The sequence below is a fragment of the Callithrix jacchus genome, chromosome 22 (assembly GCF_049354715.1).
Source record: "Callithrix jacchus isolate 240 chromosome 22, calJac240_pri, whole genome shotgun sequence".
Lineage (NCBI taxonomy): Eukaryota > Metazoa > Chordata > Mammalia > Primates > Cebidae > Callithrix > Callithrix jacchus.
The window spans coordinates 40,113,767-40,141,073 of NC_133523.1; the positions used below are offsets into that span (position 1 = coordinate 40,113,767).

General features: G+C 51.3%; 1 protein-coding gene across 2 annotated transcripts in view; it reads right to left on the minus strand.

The window, feature by feature from the left end:
• NOVA2 (NOVA alternative splicing regulator 2) overlaps positions 1-16,820 on the minus strand; it is a 40,425-nt gene extending 23,605 nt beyond the window's left edge. Inside the window, exons 1-2 of one of the 2 annotated variants that reach the window (XM_008988254.5) lie at positions 16,080-16,820; positions 3,715-3,858 (exon numbers count right to left, since the gene is read on the minus strand). In XM_008988254.5, the coding sequence (XP_008986502.3) occupies positions 3,715-3,858; positions 16,080-16,356 (421 nt within the window). In that variant the 5' untranslated portion in view covers positions 16,357-16,820. Of the gene's footprint in view, positions 1-3,714; positions 3,859-5,002; positions 5,152-16,079 lie in introns of those variants that run through there. The other variant, XM_035283846.3, reaches the window with a different exon arrangement.
• Positions 16,821-27,307: the final 10,487 nt, after the last annotated feature.

A 27,307-nucleotide genomic window follows, 5' to 3' on the forward strand; every position in this document is an offset into this window, starting at 1 on the left:
GAACCCAGGTGTCTGGCTTCAGAGTCTGTGCATTCTGCTAAATTTGGGGTGCATGGAGTGATCAGCTCTATGTGTGTGTCTTAGAGGGAGGCATAAAATGACAATAGTTTTGTTTTCGTATTTTTGATACTAAAAAAGAATATGTATGAATGTATTAAGTAGTCACTCAAGAGTTTGGACTTTGATACAAGTATGTTATAAATCTATAAACATGTTTTTAAAAGTGTGTGTGGTGGGGCACAGTGGCTCATGCCTGCAATCCCATCACTTTGGGAAGCCGAGGCAGATGGAGGGCTTGAGCTCAGGAGTTCAAGACATGCCTGGGCAACATAGCGAGACCCCATCTTTACAAAAAAAATATACAGGTCAGGTGTGGTGGCTCACCTCCCAGCACTTTGCAAGGCTGAGGCGAGTGGATCACCTGAAATCAGGAGTTCGAGACCAGCATGGCTAACATGGCAAAACCCTGTCTCTACTAAAAATACAAAAAATTAGCCAGGCATGGTGACGGACACCTGTAATCCCAGCTACTCGGGAGGCTGAGGCAGGAGAATAGCTTGAACTCAGGAGATGGAGGTTGCAGTCAGCTGAGATTGTGCCATTGCACTTCAGCCTTGGCAATAAAAGTAAAACGCTGTCTCAAAAAACCCCAAAACAAAAACAACCCCCCCAAAATTAGCCGGGCCTGGTGGTGCACACCTGTAGTTCCAGCTACTCAGGAGGCTGAGGTGGGAGAATCACCTGAGCCCTGGAGGTCGAGGTTGCAGCAAGCCACGATCATGCCACTGCACTCCAGCCTGGGCAACAGAGCACTCTGGCCTTCGTAACAGAGCAAGATTCTGTCCCAAAATAAATAAGTAAAAATAAAAAGTGTGTGTGTGTGTGTGTGTGTGTGTGTGTGTGCTTTTCTTCAGCAGTTAGGGTCCAAAGCTTCATGCAAACATTCAACATCAGAGGGAGTTTTCTATCCCTACGCTGGCACACTGGAGTCTGTGTGGCCCTTGGCAAGGTACCTGCCTTTTTCTGCATCTTAGTTGCTCCATATATGACCTGGATGGATTGAATCTAGGGCTTGGGGATCCATCACCAAGGTGGGGAGGCCCTCTGTGTGCTCTGCCCTTTCCTTGGGGTTAAGTGCCAGGTAGGTTATTTCACGTAGTAGACACACAAGTGCAGTGTGTGTGTGTGTATGTGTGTGTGAGTGAATGTGTGTATAGGTGTATGAGTGTGTGTGTTTGTGTGTATGTGTGAACGTGTGTGTGTGGTGTGCCAGTGTGAGTGTATGTGTGTGTGCCAGTGTGAGTGTGGGTGTGTGAAAGTGTGTGTGAGTACGTGTATGTGTGTGAGGATGTGTGTACGTGTGTGTGTGTCAAAATGTGTGTGAATATATGTATGTGTGCATGTGTGAGTGCAAGCGTGTGTGTGAATGTGTATTTGAGTGTATATGTGTATGTGTGTGAAAGAGCGTGTGTGTGTGCATGCGCGTGCATGTGAACCTACTATACCCAGAGCACCCCTTCAGTTTCTCCATGGTCACTTCTCACACGTCCTCTCGGCTTTGGCTACACTGCCCACACTACCTAGTGGCCTCTGAGTCTGCCGTTTTGTCTTCCTGGAGCACACTTCTCTGCACTTTGTCTCTCCCATTCTTCTTTACTGCTCCAGTCGTCTCTTCTAGGGAGCTCTTCCTGACCTCTCTGGGCTGGGTCCTTTGTGCTACCTGGGCTCCAGTCCCTCCAACTTGGGACTTCCCTGTCCCAGACCTGAGCACTCTGGGTCATCACTGGTGTGAGGTCAGCCTCCCCGACTGGGATGTGAGAACTGAGGAAGCAAGGCTGGGACATTTCAGCCACTGCTACTGTCCCCATCTCTGTCCAGCACAGGGCCGGCACAGGGGAAGTGCTCAGAGAATGTGTGTTGAATGAATGAATGAATGAATGAATGAAAGGGTGTCAAGCCAGGAGTGGAGGGAAATGCTTTTTTGTTTCCTGCAGTAGCGCTTCCATTCCCTGCATTCCTGTGGGGTCCTGGGAAGTCCTGGGGACAGGGCTAGGATGGAGGGGGCTATGTCCTGTATCTCTGAGTCAGCTGCCAGCTCATGCTCTGTGATCTGGAAGTTCCATACCAGGAGTGGGGATGGGGACTGACTATGTGTCTGGGGGCTGAGGACAGACACTGGTTTCTGCTGCTTGTCTGAATACTGCTTGACCTGGTAGGACCAATGTCTGTCCCACCTTCTAGGTCTCCTGGCTGCCTGTGGGAGGTGTCATTGGGTTGAGGAGACAACATGTCTCATGCCACAGAGTGTTATCCAGGAACAAGGGACCAAGTGTCCTCAGAGGAACATTCTAAACAGAGGTCTTATCCCTATCTTGTGGGCTACAGGGGAGTGGGGAAAAACTGGGCCAGGGTGGAAGACAAAAGGAGGAGGTGTGCCCGGTTCAGTCGATTTTTCTCTAAACCTCTTGCCAAAGCTGCTTAGTGAGATGGGAGGCTGGGGAGGAGGATGTGTGGTGGAGAGAGAGAGAGAGAGAGAGAGGAGGAAAGAAGAGAGAGAGAGAGAGAAAGAGAGAGAGAATGAGCGTGTACTGACCCTGGGCTCCAGCTCTGGTGTTTGACCTAAAAAATCCAAGGGGATTAAGGATGAACTAGAACCAGCACTCGGCCAAAGATGCAATTCAGGAGGCCTTCGCTGGAGTCCTAGATGTCGAAGCTTGTTGGGCATTGGTCTTGGGAGTGGTGAGAGATTTTAGGGGGAATAGAGAGAGTGGAGGGGCCTTGGAAAATTTATGGTTGGGGGAGAAAGACGGAGTGGGGGAGAGGCAGAAAAGGGACTGGGGCTTGGAGGAAGGGAAGGAAAAAACAAAAGGGAGCTGAGATTTGGGGGGAAAAAGAGGCACAGGAAGGGAGACACAGATGAGCAGAGGCAGAAAGAAATGGGTGATGTCAGCAGAGAAGGACCCCAGTGAGAGGGGACTAGTAGGTATTGGTTGAATAGATGACTGGACAGGGTTCAGAGAGAGGAGGAAAGAAAAAATGCGACACTGTAAGAGGTGGAGGGAAGGAAAGGATGGGGAGAGAGAAGACAAAAGGGGAAAGAGGAGGTGAGGGAGAGGGAAAGCAGAGGACAGATGAAGAGGAGAAGAGATGGGGGATATCCAAACAGAGCAGGAGAGATGGACAGAGAGGCAGACAGAGGGGCAAGAGGCAGAGAGAGGTGGAGGGCGCAAGAGATGACAAGTCGGAAACAGAACAAGGAGACACATACAGAATGACACTGAGACAGGAGAAAACCAGTGAGACTGGGCAGGAGGGGGTGACAGAAATCCAAGGGGGGGCACGTGTGTGGAACATGGCTGGCTGGGCCCCCAAGTCAGGAGGGATGCCCTGACACCTGCCTCCCTCCCCACCCTCGCTCCTCCAACTGACCAGAGGGGGCAGGTGTGTGGGAAGAGATACATCTGCCAGCGCATCATGCAAATGAGCTCATGAATATGCAGCAGGCCTATTGTCTTGCCCTGCCCCCACCCCCATCTGCTCGGCCAGGCCCCTCAGGCTGGGGCAGCTCTGTCCCCTTAGGGGGAGGGGAGGCCCCCTCCCCACCACTGTCACTGTCCTTCGGGCAGCCCTTCCCTCTCATCTAGGGCCCAGATGGGAGGGAGAAAGGGAGAAAGGGTGGAGAGGCCTAGGGCAGAGACCTGGGCCAGGGCTCACCGGGGTAGAAGTCTTTGGACTTGGAGAGCTTGATGGTGGCTCCCGTCTCCTTCTGCAGCTGCACGATGGTCTGCCCGCCCTTGCCAATGATGGAGCCCGCCGCGTAGCTGGGGATCAGCACCTTCAGGAAGTATTCGCCTTCCTCTGCGGGGGCACACAGGGTGGAGGGAGTCAGTGGGGGAAGGGACCTTCACCTTTGAAGGGGCTGGGCAGAGGACACCCCAGGGGTCACAGTAGCAGTATGGAGAATAATACAAATAATGATCTTCATTCACTCATTCATTCATTCATTCAACAAATAGTTACTGAGCACCTGCTCCGTGCCTGGCACTGGTCTAGGGAAAGAGCCAAGAAGAAAATAGACAAAGCTCCCCGATTTGTGGGCAATGAGGCAAATAAGGCCAAAAGACTTTTAGTGATTCAGCCAAGAGCTCATACAGCTAGCTACATTCTTCTAGGTGGGGAAGACAGACAGTATATTTCATGTCAGATGGTGGGACTCCTAATGACACAAAAAAAAGGCAGGAAAAGGGGGTCAGGGAGGGTGGGAGGCTGCAGAGTCAGAGAGCCCAGGGAAGCTCTTGCTGAGAATGTGGAATGCTTTACTCATCATCACACAATTCTGCAGCACCTGATAGGCGCTACATTGTTCTAGGTACTTTCCAAATACTAGACCTTTTAATTTTCACACTTATCCTATGAAGGAACCAACCCATTATACAGATAAGGAAACAAAGGTGAAGAAATCACCCAAGGGCACTTGTAGGCAGCAGAGCTGAGAGATTTGAAGCCAACCTGGCTCCAGAGTCCATGCTCTGAACTATTATGATCACCAGGCTATGGAGGAAGGAATGGAACTATGGCTATGTGAAGGACGGGCAAGTGCAAAGGCCCTGGGGTGGGACAGTGCCTGGGGTGTTCTGGGGGGAGTGAGGAGGACCCTGTGCCTGGGGCTGAATGAGAGAGGGGAAGAATGGGAGGAGATGGGGACAGAGAAGGGTGCTGGTGGGGAGGGTGATGGGGCTTGCAGGCCACAGTGAGGTCCTTAACTTTTACTCCAAGTGAGATGGGAGCTATGGGAGGGATATGACCTGACTTGGGTTGTAGGAGCATTCCTCTGATGCCCTTGAGAGGAGAAGACTATGAGAAGCAGGAGTGGGAGAGCTGGAGGCCCAGGGAGGTGGCGACTGCAATGGTCCAGGCCAAAGGTGATGGAGTTCTGACCGCTGGCAGCAGTGAGGGGGGAGGTGGAGGGAGGCCGGACGCTGGAGATGCTCCCCACACTCACTTTTGACCGGGCGCTGTGCTGAGTGCTTTGTGAGCTTCATCTTGTCTGTTCCTCACAACCTCCGGGTGAGGTGGGTAGAATGAGCTCCATTTTTACACAAGAGGAAACTGAGGTACAGAGGGGCACAGAGAAGTGAAGGCACCAGCCCACGGTCACCACCGGCCCAAGGACGCTAACACAGCTGCTGGGTTTGGACTCAAATCCAATCCTCATTCAGACTCCTCCCCTCGTGGCTTGACACCTTTCACTCCGGGAGACCAACACGATGACGGACAGCTTCGAAAACCCAGATGCAGTACCAGTGGCGGCCTGTGGAGTTTTGGCGATTCTTTGTTATAGGCCAATTTTCCTTTTCTTTCTTTTTTCCTGATACGGGATCTTGCTCTATTGCCAGGCTGGAGTGCAGTGGCATAATCTCGACTCACTGCAGCCTCTGCCTCCTGGGTTCAAGCGATTTCCCTGCCTCAGGCCCCCGAGTAGCCGGGACTACAGGCACCCACCACCATTCCCAGCTAGTTTTTGTATTTTTAGTAGAGATGGGGTTTCACCATTTTGGTCAGGCTGGTCTGGAACTCCTGATTTGAACTGATCCACCCACCTCGGCCTCTCAAAGTGCTGGGATTACAGGCCTGAGCTACCGCACCCGGCTGCTGTGTCCAGCTAATTAAAAAAATATGTTTTTAGCCAGGTGCGGTGGCTCACACCTGTAATCCCGGCATTTGGGAGGCCGAGGTGGGTGGATCACAAGATGAGGAGATAGAGACCATCCCGGCCAACATGGTGAAACCTGTCTCTACTAAAAATGCAAAAATTCGCCAGCTAGATTCTTGCCTTGAGTCTACATTAACAAAATGCTTTACATATGGTCAAGAAAACTGGTTTATAACAGGCAAGGTGCAGTGGCTCACACCTGTAATTCCAGCACTTCGGGAGGCCGAGGCAGGAGCATCGCTTGATCTGAGGAGTTCAAGGCCAGCCTGGGCAACATGGGGAGACCCACCTGTACTAAAAACTTTTTTTTTTTTTTTTTGCAATAAAGTCTCATTCTGTCTCCAGGCTGCAGTGCAATGGCACAATTTCAGCTCGCTGTAACTTCTGCCTTCCAGGTTCAAGCAATTCTCCTGCCTCAGCCTCTTGAGTAGCTGGGATTACAGGCATGTGCCACCACACCTGGCTAATTTTTTTGTATTTACTAGAGACAGGATTTCACCGTGTTGGTCAGGCTCATCTTGAACACCTGACCTCAGGTGATACACCCACCGTGGCCTCCCAAAGTGCTGGGGTTACAGGCATGAGCCACTGGCCTCAGTGCACTTTTTGTTCCTTAAATGTTCCCTGCTTCCTCCCACCTTAGGGCCTTGGCGCATGCTTGCTCTGTGCCTGGCAGCCTCCCTTCCCCAGTCAATTTCTTTTGTCCTTTAGGTCCCCACTGAAATGTTGCTTCTTCTTGGAATATTTCCTTGAACCCCAAAGATGGGATGAATCCTCCTGTTTCATGCTTTCAGAGTAACTGATCACAGAGGTCCACTGTGGACCACAGCTGCAGAGCTCAGCCATATCCCAGGGACTTGAACAGTGTCCCAGAAACTTGAACAGCACATAGTAGGTTTGCAATAAGCACTGGGAAAAGAAAGGGAGGAGTCAGGCCATCCTGCTTCCAAATCTTAAGGTCTTAAACCATCCCCCAATGGTTTTTCAACTTTTTCTTTTAAGCAAAGGAAGACTATTTTTTCTTTCCCTTTTTGTTTTTTGAGATGGAGTCTCGCTCTTGTCACCCAGGCTGGAGTGCCATGGCGCGATCTCGGCTCACTGTAACCTCTGCTTCCTAAGTTCAAACGATTCTCCTGCCTCAGCCTCCTGAGTAGCTGAGATTACAGGTGCCTGCCACCATGCCCAGCTAATTTTTTTGGTGTGTTTTTAGTAGAGATGGGGTTTCACCATGTTGGCCAGGCTGGTCTCAAACTCCTGACCTCAGGTGATCTGCCTGCCTTGGCCTCCCAAAGTGCTGAGATTACAGGGGTAAGCCACAGCATGTGGGCAGGAAGCCTATTTTCAATGTCTTATGTAAAATCTCAACATACAGTGGCCAAGCGTGATGGCTCATGCACTTTGGGAAGCTAAGGTGGGTGGATCATGAGGTCAGGAGTTCGAGACCAGCCTGGCCAACATAATGAAAGCCCATCTCTACTAAAAACACAAAAATTAGCTGGGTCTGGTGGTATATGCCTTTAGTCCCAGCTACTCAGGAAGCTGAGCCAGGAGAATCTGAACCTGGGAGGCAGAGGTTGCCGTGAGCCGGGATTTCATCACTTTTACCACTATACTTCAGCTGTACGACAGAGTGAGACTTTGTCCCCCCCCAATAAAAACCCTCAACATATAGAGCAGATAAAAGAGAAACTGCTCTATCCCTCCCTGATCTCTCTTTCTCTCTCTCTCTGTCACTCAGGCTGGAGTACAGTGTTGCCATCACGGCTCACTGTGGCCTCAACCGCCTGGGCTCAAGTGATCCTCCTGCTTCCACCTCCCAAGTTGCTGGGACTACAGGCTCATGCCACCACCCCTAGGTAATTTTAAAATATTTTGTAGAGACAGGGTTTTGCTTTGTTGCCCAGGCTGGTCTCAAACTCCTGAGCTCAAGGGATCTGCCTGCCTCGGCCTCCCAAAGTGTTGGGATTACAGGCAAGAATCACTGCACCCGACCTCTGCCTGGTCTCTTAAGATGAAAGTTCTGCATTCCCTTATATGTTTAAGATGGGGTTGTGGGAAGAGGGGCTAGATGTGGCTTTGCAGGCTTGGGGAAGGGTCCAGAATGAAGGACTTTGCCTGAAACCAAGGCAATCCTCTTAAACTTGCTTAATCAGACCATAAGCCTATTAGGTAATTAACCCCTCTCTGGTGCCTTCCTACCAATCATCCTGACCCCTACTGAATTCATTCTCTTCCATGGATTCATGAAGATGTCCTGTTCCCCACCCTGACCCTAAACTTGTCACAGATATGGGGTCCTTTATCTCTGGAAGGCACAGAAAGATGGGGAGGTAATTCTCACTAATCCCTAGGATTCCATCCTCTCTCTGCTTCTTCAGTTTCACTCCCTAACTTCTCTCAAGCCAGAGCATCTTCCCCCGCTTCCCTCTAAGGGTGGAAGGTTATTCATCTTCTCTGAAGAAAACTGGTGTCACCCTCTTCCCCATTTTCTGCCCCCTCTCTCTTGTACTTCTTCAAACCGTGCCTGAGAATTTTTGTATGAAACAGCAGAAGCAACCCTAGACTAGGAATGACATTTGTGGCTGGGCGTGGTGGCTCACACCTGTAATCCCAGCACTTTGGGAGACTGAGGTGGGTGGATCACTTGAGGTCAGGAGTTCGAGACCAGCCTGGCCAACATGGCGAAACCCCGTCTCTACTAAAACTACAAAATTTAGCTGGGCATTGTGCTGTGCACCTGTACTCCCAGGTACTCAGGAGGCTGGGGCAGGAGAATCACTTGAACCTGGGAGACAGAGGTTGCAGTGAGTCAAGATTGTGCCATTGCATTTCAGCCTGGATGACAGAGTGAAACTCCATCTCAAAAAAAAAAAAGGAGTGAATTTTGCCACTGATGGGCTCTACGGCCTTGGGCAAGTCACCTCACCTCTTTGGGCCTCAGTTTTCCTCATCTATAAAATGGGAACCATGATAGTGCTACCTCATGGGGCTGCTGTGATGAATTGAACGACAAAATGTAAGGAAAGGTCCCGGGGATGGTCCCAGGCACATAGAGCATTTGAGAAATGTTAGCCGTCATCATTATCAGTATTGCCCACAGCGTGAACACAAGTTCAGTGCTTATCGCAGCACCAGACACACAGCAAGCTCCCAGTACTCAGGGCTTGGGGGCTGGGTTGAGAGGTAGAAGAAGGAGGGGCGATCTCACTTCCTTAATCACCCATCCCCCTAGCGGGCTGTCCCAAACATTTCCCTGCTTCTGGGAGGAGAAATGTTCTCTCACTGATACGACTGAGACCTTGTCTCCATTCTTCACCCTCAGCCTCTCTCTAATTCCTGTCTTTCTTATGCCACTGTCTAGAACTCTGCCCTTTTTATGTCCTTCTGTAGTGCAATTATTCTTTCTTCTCTCCTTCTTCGCTTTCTTCCTCAACAAACCCTTCCTGAGCACCCACGACCTTCCAGTCCCTGCTTCAGGGGCTGGGAATATAGCAGGGAACCTCACATACAAGATCTCTTTCCTTTAAATTATTTTTAAATTTCAATGCACTTATTTACTTATTTATCATATTTTTAGTAGAGATGGGGTTTCACCATGTTGCCCAGGGTGGTCTTGAACTTGTGGACTCAAGGATCTGCCCCCCTCAGCCTTCGGAAGAGCTAGTAGGTGTGAGCCACTGTGCCCACCTAAATGCATCAATTTAAGGAATAAATTAGGCCGGGCATGGAGGCTCATACTGGTAATCTCAGCACTTTGGGAGGCTAAAGGGAGTGGATCACCTGAGGTCAGAAGTTCAACACCAGCCTGACCAACAGGGTGAAACCCCATCTCTACTAAGTACAAAAAATTAGCCGGGCGTGGTGGCGCATGCCTGTAATCCCAGCTACTTGGGAGGCCGAAGCAGGAGAATTGCTTGAACCTGGGAGGTGGAAGTTGCAGTGAGGTGAGATTGGGCCATTGCACTCCAGCCTGGGCAACAAGAGCGAAACTCCATCTCAAAAATAAATAAGAAATTAAAAAATCATTGCTAATAATTGGAGCTTGAAGGGCTGGTTACATTTTTGTTCTCCCTAACGTACATTAATATAAACATAAAATGACCACAAATGAAAAAATGTTTGTCCAAGGACTACCTTAAATCATCTTGTGGGTGGCTTGGTGGTCCCTGTATCAGACCAGCGCAAATCTGGCCCCTGAACCCCCTCTTCAAGTGAGTCTCCTATGGACACCGATTGGCTAACACGTCCCACCTGTAGACACTCAGCACTTGAGTCCCCAGGAGCCCTCAGTGTCAGCATCAGTCTGTGCTGGCCCTTCCCAGAATGCTCTGCACGTCTTTTCTGTTTGGGGGAGTTCCCCACCACGTGAATCCCACCTCCCCAGAAAGAAACCAGGTCTCTATTGACCAGCCTTCCTTGCAGCAAGGGCAGACACATGACCTAAGCCGAACTTGGAGCCCTGAGCCATCACACATGCCTACCCTGTTTGAACAACCAAGGCACTGCTTGTGAGAAAGTTCTTCCGTCTATTGAGGCAGAATATACGTGCCAGAACTCTGCACCCACCTGTTCCCACCCCACTCTTCGCTCTTCCCTTGTGTCCAGGCGGCTCCCTCTACCCAGTGGCAGAGTCTGAAGAACTGAAGAGAGCAAGTTCAAGTCTCCTGATTAATTTCCTGGAGGAATTTCAAACATTTCCACTTTGGAAAGGTGCTGTCTTTCCCCTTCTAGTCTCTAAGTCTCTGCCCTTGCCCCTTCTGTATCCCCCAGAAGATTCTCAGGGATGCTTCTGAAGGCTTTCAAAAATCCCAGCACTTTGGGAGCCTGAGGCAGGCGGATCACTTGAGGTCAGGAGTTTGAGACCAGCCTGGCAGACAAGGTGAAGCCCTGTGTCTTCTAAAAATACAAAAATTAGCCAGACATGGTGGCGCACAACTGTAATCTCAGCTACTTGGGAGGCTGAGGCTGGAGGATTGCTTGAACCTGGGAGGCAGAGGCTACAACGAGCTGAGATGGCACCACTGCACTCCAGCCTGGGCCACACAGCAAGACTCCAGCTCAAAAATGAAAAAAATAATCAGCCAATACTCCCTTCCCCCTTCCATAAATAACAGTTACCTACCCAAGAGATTTGGGGTGTTGTAGTAAGAGTGGCCTATTTTAGTGTCAGAGAGTTCACCCTGTAAGGCGGCTTTGATTTGGGGGTGACGAATGACAAAAGGAAAGCTGAAGGGGTGGGGGTTGTCGAGGTGTTGTTTTTGGTGTTCACCTGCCTGAAGACAACATTGATGTTATGGCATTGCCATCATGGCACCTCATGGTTTTGTTTGGGGGCTGGGATGGGAGAGCTGGCATGTTCTTTGTGGGTATGAGGAGGCTGGGGTTTGACACTGGTATCGTCATCGGGAGCCTGTGGGGAATGCTGCTGGCAGAGGATGGTGAGGGTGTGGGGTGGGAGCAGTGCCGCTGAGGAGGGGCGGGACTTCAGACGTGTGATGTGTTTCTGTGAATGGCGGTGTTGCCTATTTGGTGTGAAATGCAATACAACCAGAGTGTGCTTCTGTAGGGATGAGATGCTGAAAGGTGTGATGGTGCCTGGAGTTGTGACGGTCTCTGAGTGAGAGAAAGGCAGATGGGCCACGGCTTTCTTGGAGTGAATGACCCTTGGATGGTGAAAGGGAAAATGACATTCTCAGTGGCACTGATAATAATAATGATAATGATAATGATAGCGACTGTTTACTGAGCACGTACCATCTATCAGGCCTTACGCTACATGCTTCAAATAGGCAATCTCATCTAACGCACGCAACCCAGAGAGGTGGATCTTCCTGCCTCCATATTCCAGACAGGCAGGCTGACGCTCAGAGCAGTGAAACAACTCGCCTGAGGATTCCACACCAAGCACATGACAGTGCCAAGAATTGAATCTTGAAAGATCTCATTCTAGGAGGGGGCTCTTAACCCTGGTGATGTTGACTTTGTGATAAAGAATGTGGCTGAGCGTGCTGGCTCGTGCCTGTAATCCTAGCACTTTGGGAGGCTGAGGTGGGTGGATCACCTGAGGTCAGGAGTTCAAGATCAGCCTGGCCAACATGATGAAATTCCCCTCTACTAAAATGAAAAAATTAGCCAGGTGTGGTGGTGCATGCCTGTAACCCCAGCTACTCGGGAGGCTGAGCTACAAGAATTGCTTTAATAACCCAGGAGGCAGAGGTTGTAATGAGCTGAGATAGCTCCACTGCACTCCAGCCTGGGAGACACAGCAAAACTGCCTCAAAAAACAAAACAAAACAAACAACAACAACAAAAAGAATGAGGGGATGTGGCTGGGAATGGTGGCTCACACCTGTAATCCTGACCTTGGGAGGCTGAGGTGGGTGGAGCGGTTGAGCTCAGGAATTTGAGACCAGCCTGGGCAACATAGCAAGACCCTGTCTCTACATAAAAATACAAAGAATTAGTGGGATGTGGTGGTGCACACCTGTAGTTCCAGCTCCTGGGGAAGCTGAAGTGGGAGCATCACCCGAGCCAGAGAGGTCAAGGTTGCAGTGAGCCATGATCGCACCACTGCACTCCAAGCCTGGGTGACAGAGTGAGACACGGTCTCAAAAAAACAAAAAAAAAAAAATAGAGGGACGTTAGGAGCAAGATCTGGCTGGTGTAAGCTATGCTGAGGGTGTGAGATATGTTTTGCGTGTCTGTATATGGGTTTTTATTTTGGGGGGGTCGACAGAGGAGGGCATACAGTCAGGAGTACAGGGATCACAGTGGCAGCGTAAAAGTTAGGATCTGTATCAAGGGGGCACTGTTTGTTATTGTCCCGCCAGACTGGGGTCATTTATTTCTGCAAAGAGTCCCGGACTGGAGTTTCCATCCAACCACTTTGCCCAAGTCTTCCTGACTTTGGTGCCTTGTTTTCCTCCCAGCGACCTCTGCCAGCCACTAACAGTGCCCAGAAGTGAGTGTAAACCGCCAGCGTCTCCTCCACTTCTTCCAACTGCACCCAGAAGCAGGCAGGAGGGGCAAGGATCTCATCTGTCCAGTCTGCCACTGCTTGCTGTGACACCCAGGAAAAGCCCTCACCCCTCTCAGCCTCAGTTTCCCCATGTGAAAATAGGGTCCATTCTAGTGTCTACCCACACAATGGAGCTAGCTGCCTGCATTCCCCTCATGGTTCTGCTGCTTATCAGCTGAGTGACATTGGGCAAGCGACTTAACCTCTCTGTGCCTCAGTTTTTCATCCGTACTATGGGTTAACAAGATAGAATTGTAAGGATTAGGAAACAGATCCATGTCAAGCACTTCCTGTAATGATTCAAGGTGTACTGTCGTATCATATGTGCTAGCCACCATTCCAACTGATTCTTATTATTCCACCGTAGCATGTTGGGAGAATGATATGAAATTGCATGTAAGGCATGAAACAATAATATAAGTAGCTATTGTTACTATTTTCCTTGTGGTCATTTTTCTTGAGACAGTCTTGCTCTGCCACCCAGACTGGAGTGCAGTGGTGTGGTCTTGGCTCACTGCAACCCCTGCCTCCTAGCTTCAAGCAATTCTCCTGCCTCGGCCTCCTGAGTAGCTGGGACTACAGGTGCCTGACACTATGTCCCTCTAATTTTTGTATTTTTAGTAGACACAGGGGTCTCCCCATATTGGCCAAGCTGGTTTCGAACTCCTGACCTTAAATGATCCACCTGTCTCAGCCTCCCAAAGTGCTGGGATTGCAAACAAGAGCCACTGCACCCGGCCCCTTGTGGTCATTTTTATGTGCCCATATGGCAGATGAGGACACTGAGGCTCAGGAAAGGGAATGGGTTGACCTAGCATTCATCAGCTATGAATGTATATTATCAAAAGGAGCCCTCAATTTTGGACCCTTGCCCAGCCCTGCCCCTGAGTGTGTTTCTGTCAGTGGAGGCCCATTCCTCTGCATCTCCCGGCCTCAGTTTTCCCAGGGGTAAACAGAAGTGGGGTGGGAGACAATCTGGAGGAGACAGTCCCTAAAGGCTTGTCCTAGTTTCCCCGCTGTGAAGGGAGGCAGGAATGCACAGTGGTTATGTCCAGGAGCTCCAGTACCAGGCAGCGCAGGCTTGGATAAATTCTAGCTCCATCACTTAGAAACCATGTGACCTTGGGCAAGTGGTTTCATTTTGCTGAGCCTCAGTTTTCCTCATCTGTTAAAAGATGCTCAAATCATCCCTCCCAGGGGTCCAGTCTATAACCCATATCTCAGAATAGTAGTTGCCAAGTAGGCAGGTGTGACTCTTATTAGCAGCAGTGGCGTCAGTGTTAAGTTGTGCTTTGAAGTGATCAGATTTTGAGCATCTCAGCCCCTTTAAGAGAAAGGTGGGAACCCCCTACCCTCTGGAGGCTGGTGGGTGGAGGGCTAGACAGTCTGGCTGGGCTCAGGGACCTCCTGGGTCCCTGATCTCTCCAGGACTGGGAACGGCAGTGAGGCAGGAAGGAGGGAAGGAAGTCGGGGACATATTCATGTGTGTGTTGGTAGTGGGGGAGCAGAAGGACAGGAAACTCCCTCCCATCCCCTCCCCCAACTTCCCTTTCCTCCAATTTCTGCCGGACACCCTCATGGGCATCCAGGGGCTCCCTGATTCCTGTCCCACCTGGATGGAGGTGGGGGAAGGCTAGGATGGAAGGAAGAAAGTCGACTTGTATTCAATTGCAGGCAGGAGGTGGGAGGCCCCCACTCCACCCACTACCAGGCCTGGTGGAGAGGAAAGGGTGCACTCTGCCTGAAGCCATCCCTCTCCCATCCGGAGGAAAAGGCCAGAGGAAGTGGAGATTTTGGCAAGGTGACCGCGGGGAGGGGCTTGTCCGCTCTGGGGTCTCCCTCCTACCAGGGAGCTAGAGAGCTGGGCTCTGAGGACCCCAACAAACCCCACCTCTTCCTGAGCCCCCCATGAACTCTAGGACATGAACCTAGAGTTCCCAGCCGGGCTTTTTCTTCTCTGGTATGCACACCTCCTTCGGTCACACACCCAGGGAGGTCCCCTCTTGTCCCTCACACCACCTTCCATGGTGTCAAACATTCGGCAATCTCCAGTACACACATGGACACACGCCCTCCCTTGTCAAACAGAGGCAGAATCATCCCCACATCTCTGGTGTCACACACTCAGACATTTCACACACACACACCTCTCCTTGTTACACCCATACACAGAGCTTGGTGTCATACACACACGTGCCCTGTCACATGGGGACCTATCCTTCCTTCTCCCTTTTACACACCCTCGTGCATTTCACCCACAAGCCCCGGCCTCTCCCTCGTCATACACCCACCTTCCCTATTGCACACACCCCCTCTGATGTCACTGTTGCACACCTCCATGTGTCACACCCAGCCACAGCCTCTCTGGAGTCACACCCACACCCTTTTTTTGTCACAGCCCCTCACCAGCTCCTTTGGGTCCCATCCTGCCCCAGCCACGCCTGTGTCACACACACTGAACCCCTTTCCTCTGAGCTACACGGCCTCTTCTGGCTCATGCCCAGGGCCAGCCCATTCAGCATCCCCCACACACCCCCTTGCATCTAACACACCCTCTCACTCATGTGTCACACTCTATGCCACAGCCCCCTCGGGGGTGACAAGCACACACCTTCCCTTGTCACACGTACCCGCTGGAGGGTCTCAAACATGGAGCCCAGCCCCTGTCCTCTTGCCCCTGTCTCACACACCTCCTCTACGCTGTCATATTCCTGATCCCTAATGTCACACATCCAGGCCGTAGAGGGCACACACACACGCAAACACACACACACCTGTCCTAGTCTCACATTCTCCCACCTAGCTTTACACACCCACCCTTTCCTCCATTTCACCCCACACACCCACCCAGCCTGTCCCCACGCACGATCCTGCCAGGGCCACACACAAGCCTCCCTCCGGGACAACCCATGTTCAGGACATCCCCAGGGAGGGAGGCTGGGAAGCTCCCGGTCCACAGGCCTCTACTCCTTCCCCTCCCCCAGCTAGGACACGCGAGCCCCGGGAACACCCCTGCCCTGAAAGGGTCACATCACACACCCCTCAAGGACACACAGACACCCACTTTGAGGCTCCCACGCCCCCCATCCTCTGCGCCCCCCAAGGACACTTATCACCCCCTCCCCCCCAACCCATCTCTTCGCAGACAAAGCTCCCAGCCCCGGGCCTCGGCGAGAGGAGGAGGAGGTCCGGCCCCCTCCTCAACTCCCCGCTATGTCCCCAGCCTCGGGAAGGGGTGTCTCTCCCCTCCCCAGAGCCCTTGCACCTGCCACGGGAGGGGGGGGGAAGGATGGAGAAAGGCAATGTCCCCAGCTCGCTCCCCCGCCCCGAGCCGCAGCCCTTTCTCACCTCCCGTGTTGCTGCGCTTGGTGCAGACCACCTCGGGGGGCGTTTCGAGGGGCCTCTTGCGGGAATCCGGGGCCTCGGGCTCCATGGGGGGGGCCTGGGGCGGCGGCTGCTGCTGCTGCGGCGGCTGCGGCGGCGGCGGCGGCGGCTGCTGTGGCGGCGGCGACGGCTGCTGGGGAGGCTGGGGTTGCGGCGGCGGCGGCGGCGGGGGCGGCGGCGGCTGCGGGGCCGCGGAGGCCGTGAAGAGGCCGTGCACCGCGCCGGCGGCCATCATCCTCATGGTGGGGGGGGCGGGGGGCGGGGGGCGGGGGCGGGGAGGGGAGGGGAGGTGGGAGGGGGAGGTGGAGGGGTGGGGGAGGGGGAACCCCGGAGAGGGAAGGCGGGGGTGGGGGGGAGCCGGTTCTCGGGGGGCTGACAGAGCCTGGATAGCGGCTGTGAGCAGGATGGCAGGGCCGAGGGGGGTCTCCGAAAGGGCCGGGAGAGAACTGAGGGGTGGGGTCTCTCCTGGGACCACAGAGGCTGGGGACTGGACGCGCCACTGGGGGGACGGGAACCCCCTCTCTTCTTGGCTCCCCGGGACAAGAGGGCCGAGCCCCCCAAACCCTTCTCGGGGTGGGGGGCCGGAGGAGCGTGGCCGGAGGTGGGAGGTGGAGGCAGCCGCTAGTGGGGGCCCGGGGGGCGACGGGCGCGGTCGACGGCAGCGACGGGGCTGGCGGTAGCTGTTGGCCCGAGCATCTTCTTCCCGGAGGCTCCCACAGCGCCTGGCCCCTCCTACCTCGCGAGGTAACGCCCATGCCGGGTAGGGCCACGCCCTTCGGCGCCCCCATTGGCCCAGCCTTGAAGCCTGGACCACGTCTCTCGGAGTTGGCCACGCCCCTCCCGGCGGCAGAGATCTGGACCGGACTCCCCCAGGCTGCTGGGAGGAACCCGGGCTCCTCCAAGTCGTCCCTACTACTCACCTTGAATGAACGTTTATTGAGCACTTACTGTGTGCTAGGTCCGGTTCCAAGCAAGCAAGTCATAGACGTTATTGCGTTTAATCTCCAGAGCGACCAGCTCTGTGAGGTACGCTTATTATCCCTATTTAACAGATGAGGAAACAGCTCCGGGAACTTACTTGAGTTCACTTGGTCAAGATAAGAAATTTTGGCTGGGTGCGGTCATCATGTCTGTCATCCCAGCACTTTGGGATGCTGAGGCATAAGAATAGCTTGAACCCAGGAGTTTGAGACCTGCTGGGCAACAGCACAGTGAGACCCCATCTCTACAAAAAAAAAAAAAAAATTTAATTAGCCGGGCATAATAGCACATGCTTGTAGTTCCAGATACTCTGGAGGCTGAGGTGGGAGGATTGCTTAAGCTCAGGAGTTTGAGGCTTCAGTCAGTCATAATCAAGCCAGTGGATTCAAGCCTGGGAGACAGCAAGACCTTGTCAAAAAGAAAGAGAAAGAGAGAAAAAAGAGAAAAGAAAAGAAAGAAGAGAGAGAGAGATTTCGCTTCACACTCTTTCAATCCTTTCAGCTGGGAAATTCCCCTTCAAATCTTTCATCCATCCTTTGAAGAATCAACACCGTGATGCTGAAAGGGCTTAGAGGACTGAATTCACTGAGCTGAAGTTGAAGCGTGCAGCACCAAGCCTGGGGCACACCTGGCTCTCCATTCAATCAACAGCCCTTAGAGCCTACCTACTAAGCGCCAGGTACTGTCCGTGATGCTGCTATACAACAGGGAACAAAACAGCCTTGGCCCTTGTACAGTATTACTACTCATGTCATTAAGAAAAATTGGTTTTCAGATGACAAAGTGGAGGCCTGGGAACATCGAGTGTGGCTTGTCCAAGGGCACACAGCTTTTGGGAGAGAAACTGGGATTCGAATGCAGGACAAGTCCAGTTTCAGAGCCTGAAGTCATCGCAACTAGGGGCCTTTCTTTGGAATGGACCTTTGCTAATATTCTGTGTTCTTTGATATATGAATTTTCTTCTTCCTGGATTCCTAATCTCCAAGGAATCTTTCCTTCCTGGGTTGGTCAGAGGCAAGATTAGGCTCTGAGGGGGTCTGGATGTGGGTAATTGTGGCCACTGTGGGATCTGTGGCAGGGGGGTCGGCTCTAACCCACCCCCTGCTCCTCCCTTGCCATGCTCTCAGGTCCCCAGGATGGGGGGGTAGCAGATGGCCTGGGGTGGATGGGGTGGCTACCCATCTGTCCCCTCCCCCTCATTGTCCCCAGAGGCAAGGGGGATGGGAAGGGGCTGTGGTCCACTGCAGTCTGGATCCTCCCCCTCTATCTTCCTGGAGGGAGCGGAGGAGCTGGTTGCCATGGAGACGAGGAAGAGGCAAGAGGGATGTAGGGACATATGGGGGTCAGGCTGAGTTCCACACCTTAGTCTCTTTGAGTTAAATAGCCTCACACAACACAGGTACATATCCCAACATCCGTGAAGTTAGCTGTGAAGTTTCCCCTTCTGTGTGCCACACACAGAGTCACACTGGCCCTGCTGCAGGTACACAGGTGCACCCAACACAGTTTCACATAGACACACTCACAGGGGTTAGGCACATACGCACACACTCATACATACTCATCTTTAATGCACATTCAATCATGCAGATGCAAAGCCACAACACAGGCTCTCATGCACAAATAGACACACACACATCTACTATGCAGGTACGCCCCAGGTGCTCATATTCAGAGCCATGACAGCTGCACACTTGGCCCTGCACATGCTGAAAAGTTACAAATCCATGATCAAAGCCACAGGACATGCACAGCCTATGTTACATAAGACACATCAGCAACATGTGATGTATAGACTGACGAACCAACTCAGTCATGCCTTGCACACAAATTGGGTAAACACACACATTTAGATACACAGCCTACATAGGCTGACACACACAATAACCGGACTTCACGGGCCACTCAGTGACATGCAGAACACACATGGAATGCTGTGTGCCGCTCAGCCCCCACCCCCGAGTCATGCCTGCAGCCCCAACCCTGTGCTCCCCCATCGAGCCCTCCCGTTTGGACACACGCAACAGCACGGTCGGTCACGCACTCACACTCACACACAAACACAAACCTCCTGCTAGATATTTTTAAACCCAGGCTAGTTCTGCTGCCATGGCAACCGCCCCAAACCCATCACCATAGCAACCCAACGTCAGCTTTCCAAGCACCAAATCCTGGGGGACTGCAGGGCCCCAATCAGAGGCTGGCAGAGGGGGCTGTTGCACCCTCGCCATCATCTGTGCCACCCCTGCGTCTCCACCCCAGTGCTTTCAGGGGAGCAGTCACCCTAGTCTGGGCAGGGGCCAGAGTCAGGAACAACAGAGACTCAGACCAAGCTGGGGTAGGGGCATCCCTGAACTTGCCTTTTCCTTCCACCCTGGCAGGAGCTGTATAGAGGGGCTCAGTGGAGTGAAGGTCAGCCTGCACAAGCCTGGGTTTGAGTTCTGGCTCTGTCACTTACATGCTGTGTGACTTGGGCATGTCCTTACCCTCTCTAAGTCTCGCATTCTTTAGTTTGGAAAATGTTGCTGTTAATACCCCCTTTATTTTTATTTTAATTTTTTTGTATTTTTAGTAGAGACAGTGTTTCACCACGTTGGCTAGGTGGGTCTCAAACTCTTGACCTCAGGTGGTCCACCGGCCTCAGCCTCCCAAAATGCTAGGATTACAGGCGCGAGCCACCAGCCTGGCCAATACCCCTTTTAAATGACTGTTATGATTTGGTGGTTAAAAGTCCAGGCAGATGTACCTCCAGATGTACCTCTGGCTTTCCCACTTAGCCATGTGAACTCAGGCAAGGGCCTTCTCCTCTCTATGACAAGCTCAGGGGTAAGCAGTCCAACGACATTGGGCTGCTGGGAAGATTCCCTAGCCAAGGGGTATGGCCACTGTCCTAAGAACTTTGCATGTATTCTAACTTATTTCAGTCTTAAACATGGTTTTATGGGTAGATTACTATTCTCATACCCATCTTTCAGAAAAGGAAACAGACACCCAGAGAGCTTGCCTAGTGTCACATAGCTACAAAGTTTAGAAGGATGGGAGGCCAAAGTAGGAAGATCGCTTGAGGCCAGGAGTTCAAGACCAGCCCGGCCAACATGGGGAAACCCATCTCTACTAAAAATACAAAAATTAGCCAGGGGTCATGGTGCATGCCTGTAATCCCAGCTACTCAGGAGGCTGACGTACAAGAATCACTTGAACCTAGGAGGTGGAGGTTGCAGTGAGCTGAGATCGCGTCACTGCACTCCAGCCTAGGCGACAGACAGAGACTCTGATATAAGAATGAAATAAGAATACATGCAAAGTTCTTTAATTTGACAAAGAGGGCAGTTTGGAGAGGGGCGATGGAATGGTGGATTCTTGGAAATGCTTTCTAGCTTTTGTTTTCTGGGATAAAAGGCCTCAGTCGTCTAGCCTGCAGAATGGAGGTTGAAATGATACTGCTGGCTGGCGTGTCGGGAGGATCGATGAGGCAGTTTGCACCTGTTGGGCTCTGAGGATGGGCTGGCACCCCGAGTGCCTTTGTAGGTGCAGAGCAGATTGGAAGGGGCTGGGTGAGTGGGCAAATGGACATTACCTGTGCAGGCTCAGGAGGGAGGCTCGCTTTGGCTCAAGCTCAGCTTTCCCAGCCTGGTGATCTCAGGCATGGGCTGTCTCCAGCTTAAGCCTCAGTCTCATCATCTGTCAAATGGGAACCATGACCATACTCAGGGTGTGACAAGGAGTCCGTGAGCCAAGCAGGCAAAACCACTTGGCATGGATCTCAGCAAAGAGATAAATCTGAACTGCTATTAATATCATCCATCCACTCAGTATACAGGAGTTAGGAGAGGCAGGACTCCAAACTATCTTGCAGGGTTTTTGCAAACTTTGTTGACTCACAGTGAGAAATACATTTATATCATGATGCAATGCATATATTAGATTGGTGCAAAATTCATTGCGGTTTTTTTCATCTAAGGCAATGGCAAAAACTGCAGTTACATTTGCACCAACCCAATACAACTGAAATAAAAGTTTCATGAAGCCGCGCTTCATGCCTATCTTAGTCTACATTATGTCAACACTACATGCACAGACTCTGATCTATTCTTTTTTTTTTTTTTTGACACGGAGTCTTGCTCAGTCGCCCAGGCTGGAGTGCAGTGGTGCAATCTCGGCTTACTGCAGCCTCAACCTCCCGAGTTCAAGTGAGCTGGGATTACAGGCACCTGCCATCGTGCCCGGCTAATTTTTGTATTTTTGTAGAGATAGGGTTTCACCATGTTGGTCAGGCTGGTCTGGAACTCCTGACCTCAGGTGATCTGTCTGCCTCAGCCTCCCAAAGTGCTGGGATGACAGGTGTGAGCCACCGTACCCTGCTGACTGTGATCTATTTTATGCTAATGAAAAAACTACTGGTTGATTTCACAGCCTGCTAAGCAGTTGTGACCGACAGTACAGAAAACCCTGGTGCGGAGATTACAATGCGGAATCCTTGGGTCCCTGGAGGGCTTTAAGCAAGGGAATAACATGGACATCATAGGGGTGATGAAGGGGAGAGGGCTAGATGGGGGCTGAGAAGAAGCCAGAACTGACTCTAGGGAAGAGAACTTCTTTGCCTTTACCCCTTGACAGAAGCAGGGGAGATGGAGATTGTTTGAGCCGGGAATTCAAGGCTGCAGTGAGTTGTGAGATGGAGAGATGTGGTCAGACGCTAACACCAGAAAGCAGCTATCTCAGTGCTTTGCACAAAAAGGTATAGTGGGGAGGAGCATGAACCCCAGACACTCATCTGCTTGGCAAATATTTACTGAGCGCCTACTATGTGTTCTAGGTGCTGGTAACACAGCAGTGAAAAAAACAGACACAAATTCCTGACCTTATGAGCTCATGTTCCAGGGAGACAAATAATCAAGTGAAAAAGTAAGACATAGAGTGTGATGATAGATAAGGGTAAGAACTGTGGGAAAAAATGCAGCAGGGGAGGAGGAGGACACATAGGGTATGGAGGCAGGGGGATGGCTACAATTTTATTTTTATTTATTTATTTATTTTTGAGACGGAGTCTTGCTCAGTCACCCAGGCTGGAGTGCAATGGTGCAATCTCGGCTCACTGCAACCTCAACCTCCCGAGTTCAAGCGATCCTCCAGCCTCAACCTCCTGAGTAGCTGGGATTACAAGCACCCGCCATCATGCCTGGCTAATTTTTGTATTTTTGCAGAGATGGGGTTTCACCATGTTGGTCAGGCTGGTCTGGAACTCCTGACCTCAGGTGATCTATCTGCGTCCAGTCTGGATGACAAGAGTAAGACTGTCTCAAAAAAATAAAAATAAATAAAAAATGCAGTGGGAGGAATCCTGGCTGTGTATGAAGAACATGGTATCAGGGATAGGGGCAGAAGTAAGGCATCCAATAGGAGGTGACTTGGACCATCCAGGTGAGAGGTGCTGGTGGTTGGACCAGGATGTGAGATAGCAGTGCTGGTGGGAAGATGTCTTGGAATCTCAGTTCTCCCCTGTGACTCTGGGCAAGTCTTTTCAGGGCCTGTTTCCCTATTTACAGATGAAGATGATAATAAAGTTCTCACCTCACAGGGCTCCTCCATGGTCTTAATTTCACTGAATGTGAATAGTTCCTGGCACAAGTGCCGTCTGCCATTGTCACTAATTTTTTTGTTGTTCTTGAGAAGGAGTCTCCCTCTGTTGCCCAGGCTAATGTGCAATGATGCGATCTTGGTTCACTACAACCTCAGCCTTCCCAGTTCAAGTGATTCTCCTGCCTCAGCCTTCCCAGTAGCTGGGATTACAGGTGTGCGCCACCTTGCCCGGCTAATTTTTGTATTTTTAATAGAGATGGGGTTTCGCCATGTTGACCAGGCTGGTCTCAAACTCATGACCTCGTGATCTGCCCACCTTGGCCTCCCAGAGTGCTGGGATTACAGGCGTGAGCCACCATGCCTGGCCCATTGTCCCTAATTTTAACCTTGAGGCTCCAGGATCAGGGCGCTTCTGCACCTTGCCCAGTAGTGCACAGGTGGGCTTTGGGGAGGAGGATAAGAAGAAGAGATTTCTTCTTGTGTGCTGACTGTGTGTTTACCTGATCCTGGGGATATCTGAGTCAGGGCTTTTTCTTCCTAATAGCCTCACTGTAGTTGGGGAAGATTGAAGTCCAGTGAGGGGTGTTAGCTTGCCCAGGAGCCCACCATGAGTTGGGGGCTGAGCCAGGGCTAGAAATCCATCCCTGCCTCCTGTTTGTCAGGCCTGTGTTCTCCGTCCTGGCGGCTACCTTGGTGATTTTGGCAATTGACTGAGTCCCCTCCCCCGCTCCAGCCTCAACATCTTCCTATGACTCCCTGCTGCCTCTGGGAGAAATTCCAAACTCTCCCGGTTGCTCGGGCCAAAACCTTGCAGTTGCCCTTGACACCCCTTTCTTCCTCACAGCCACATCCACTCCATCAGCAAACCCTTTCTGCTCTACCTCGAGTTCCAAATCTCACTCCACCTCCCTACCTCCAACAGCACCACCGAGTGGGGGATCCACTAACTTCCACCTGGACTCTCGCAGGAGCCTCCTCCCTCAGCCCCCCACTTCCACACAGGCCCACCCTTTCCCACCAGCAACCAGAGTCATCCTTTTTTTTTTTCTTTTTTTGAATCAGAGTCTCACATTGTCACCTGGGCTGGAGTGCAACGGCGTGATCTCAGCTCACTGCAACCTCTGCCTCAGAGGTTATGTGATTCTCCTGCCTCAGCCTCCCAAGTAGCTGGGATTACAGGTGTGCACTACCACGCCCAGCTAATTTTTTGTATTTTTAGTAGAGACGGGGTTTCACTATGTTGGCCAACCTGGTCTCGAACTCCTGACCTCATGATCCGCCCGCCTTGACCTCCCAGAGTGCTGGAATTACAGGCGTGAGCCACTGTGCCTGGCCCCCTCACAGCCTTTTTTTTTTTTTTTGAGATGGAGTCTTGCTCTTTTGCCAAGGCCAGAGTGCAGCGGCTCAATCACAGCTCACTGCAGCCTCCTGGGTTCAAGCGATTCTCCTGCCTCAGCCTCCAGAGTAGCTGGGACTACAGGTGCGCCACCACACCTGGCTAATATTTGTATGCTTAGTAGAGATGGGTTTTCACCATGCTGGCCAGGTTGGTCTCAAACTCCTGATCTTAAGTGATCTGCCCACCTTAACCTCCCAAAGTGCTGGGACTAGAGGCGTGTGCCACTGCACTTGGCCCAGAGTCATCCTTTTCAAAGGTGAGTCAGATCACTCACTGTGTTGTCTCTGAAAGAAATAAAAATGGGATTTCTGGCCAGGCACGATGGCTCAGGCCTATAATCCCAGCACTTTGTGGGGCAGAGGCAGGAGGATTGTGTGAGGTCAGGAGTTCAAGATCAGCCTGGGCAACACAGTGAGAGCTCATCTCTTAAAAAAAAAAAAAAATTCAGCCACACACAGTGTCTTGCACCTGTAGTCCCAGCTACTTGGGAGGCTGAGGTGGGAGAATCATTTGAACCCAGGAATTCAAGGCTGCCAGTGAGTCTTGATGGCACCACTGGATTCCAGCCTGGGTGACAGAGCAAGTGCCTGTCTCAAAAAAAGTGTGTACGTGGGAGATTTCTGTAAGAACCGTGAGGAGCAATCTATACTGCACTATTTCTTGTCTTAGGCTGTGGAAGAAGGCAGTTTCTATGTATCTCTTATGACTTTACAAATAGTATGAATAGGCTGGGCATGGTGGCTCACACTTGCAATCCGAGCACACTGGAGGCCGAGATGGGCAGATCACTTAAGGCCAGGAGTTCAAGATTACCCTGGCAAATATGGCGAAACATGGTCTCTACTAAAATGACAAAAGTTAGCCAAGTGTGGTGGCACATGCCTGTAATCCCAGCTACCTTGGGAGGCTGAAGCACGAGAATTGCTTGAACCCAGGAGGCAGAGGTTGCAGTGAGCTGAGATCATGTCACTGCACTCCAGCCTGGGCAACAGGGTGAGACTCTGTCTCAAAAACAAAAAACAAAAAAAACCCAAACAAATAAATAGTATGAATGGGGAAAGTAAGGTGAAATGACTTGTTGACAAGTGGAACTGTGATGGAGCTGGGCTTTGAACCCTGGCAGTCTGGCTACCGGGGCTGCCCTTTTATAGGCTTCGCCGGCTGCCTCCCTTTCTCACGTGCCCCCCTCTTAGCTGCAATGCCTCCCCACCCCAAAGTCCTCTCCCTCCCTGGGGATCTCGATGCTTCCCTGGTTTAGAACCATAAGTGTGTAGACTTATGCTGATTCTATGCCATCATCTTCGGATAAATTTAATTTTAGTAATTCCTCCCCTTCATCTGCCCCCCACGGGCACCCACTCTTGTGTGCTTAATTTTTGGCCTTCTAATCCCTCCCTCTTCTATTCTTTTATCAAGATCCATGTGTATCCTTACAGCTAGCTTGGCTGTATGTGTCTTGTAAATGTGTGGAGACGTTGTTAAGCTACAAACCTCGTTCTCTTTCTTTCTTTGTTCTTTTGAGAGCTCTCTGGGCGGCTATGCTTATTTCTAGCTGGAGATGAGTGAGTGTTACAGACTCTGGAGAGGCTGCCTCGGTTCTAGTTCCATCCTCACTGCTTATTGGATGAGTGATCTTGGGCAAGGTACTTAACCTCCCTGGGCTTCAGTTTCTCCATTTGTGAGGTGAAAGCTGTTCCATAATGGTCACTTTCTCCTAGGATTGTTGCAAGCTGGTGTTTTGTTTGTTTTTTAGAGACGGAATCTTGCTATGTCTCAGAAGTTCACTACGGAATCTTGCAGTGAGCTATGATGACACCCAGGTTGGAATGCAGTGGTGTCATCATAGCTCACTGCAGCTTCTAACTCCTGTACTTATCTGGTCTTGAAACCCATGGGGATACAGTAGAATGGTGAGTTTTGCAAAGGCAGGAATTGAGTAGAGGGTACTGCCTTATGCTGGAGCGTCCTGGGATCCAGTGATCCTCCTGCCTTGACTTTCGAAAGTGCAAGCTGATATCTTAAAGCATTCAGCACTGGGCGTTTACTGGGCAATACATAGATGTTAGCTTCTCCCTCTTTTACATTGCTGTGTAGTATTCCACTGTGTATCCATATTCTACTTCTCCAGCCCTAATAACGGACACCTAGTTCCCTCCAACTCCTTGCTGCCTAAACTGCACTTCAATGCACATTCGCATACAAACCTCATTTATGGGCCTGTGGGACAGTGTGATAACTGGGTCACCAGGCATCCTCACATTTAATTTCTTAAGGTATTGCTGGATTGTTCTCCAGAAGGGATGCACCTATTTGGCCTCCTACCATCCAGGGCGACGGATCCATTCTTGCACGAGTTCCTCCAGAACTTGGTGTTCTCGGACTGTCTGGTGTCTGCCAATCTGTTGGCTGTTAGAGAATGAATGTCTTGCTTTTGTACTTTTCTTTTTCTTTTCTTTTTTTTTTTTTTTTGAGATGGAGTTTCGCTCTTGTTGCCCAGGCTGGAGTGCACGAACCTGGCTCACTGCAACCTCTGCCTCCCGGGTTCAAGCAATTCTCCTGCCTTAGCCTGCAGCGTAGCTGAAATTACAGGCATGAGCTACCATGCCTGGCTAATCTTTTGTATTTTTAGTAGAGATGGGGTTTCACCAGGTTGACCAGGCTGGTCTTGAACTCCTGACCTCAGGTGATCCGCCCACCTCAGCAGCCCAAAGTGCTGGGATTGCAGGCATGAGCCACTGCTCCTGGCCTTTTATCCTTTTTTTTTTGAGAAAGAGTCTTGCTCTATTGCCCTGGCTGGAGTGCAATTGCCTGATCTCGGCTCAGTGCAACTTCCGCCTCCGAGTTCAAGCCATTCTCCTACCTCAGCCTCCTAACTAGCTGGGATTACACAGGCACCCGCCACCATGCCCAGCTAAGTTTTTAATTTTTATTTTTAGTAGAGATGGGGTTTCACCAGGTTGCCCAGGTTGGTCTCAAACTCCTGACCTCATTATCCGCCTGCCTTGGCCTCCCAAAGTGCTGGGATGGATTACAGGCATCAGCTACTGCACTTGGCCACTTCCTCAGGTTTTCAACATGTCTACCCGCCTACCTGTGACCTACTGTTTGTCTGCCTGGCCTCTGCTTTTTTAACTCTTTGTCTGGCTCTAGCTTCAATGTTCTGCTGCCCTTTACAATACACTCCTCAGAGGCTGGGCTTGGTGGCTCATGCCTATAATTTCAGCACTTTGGG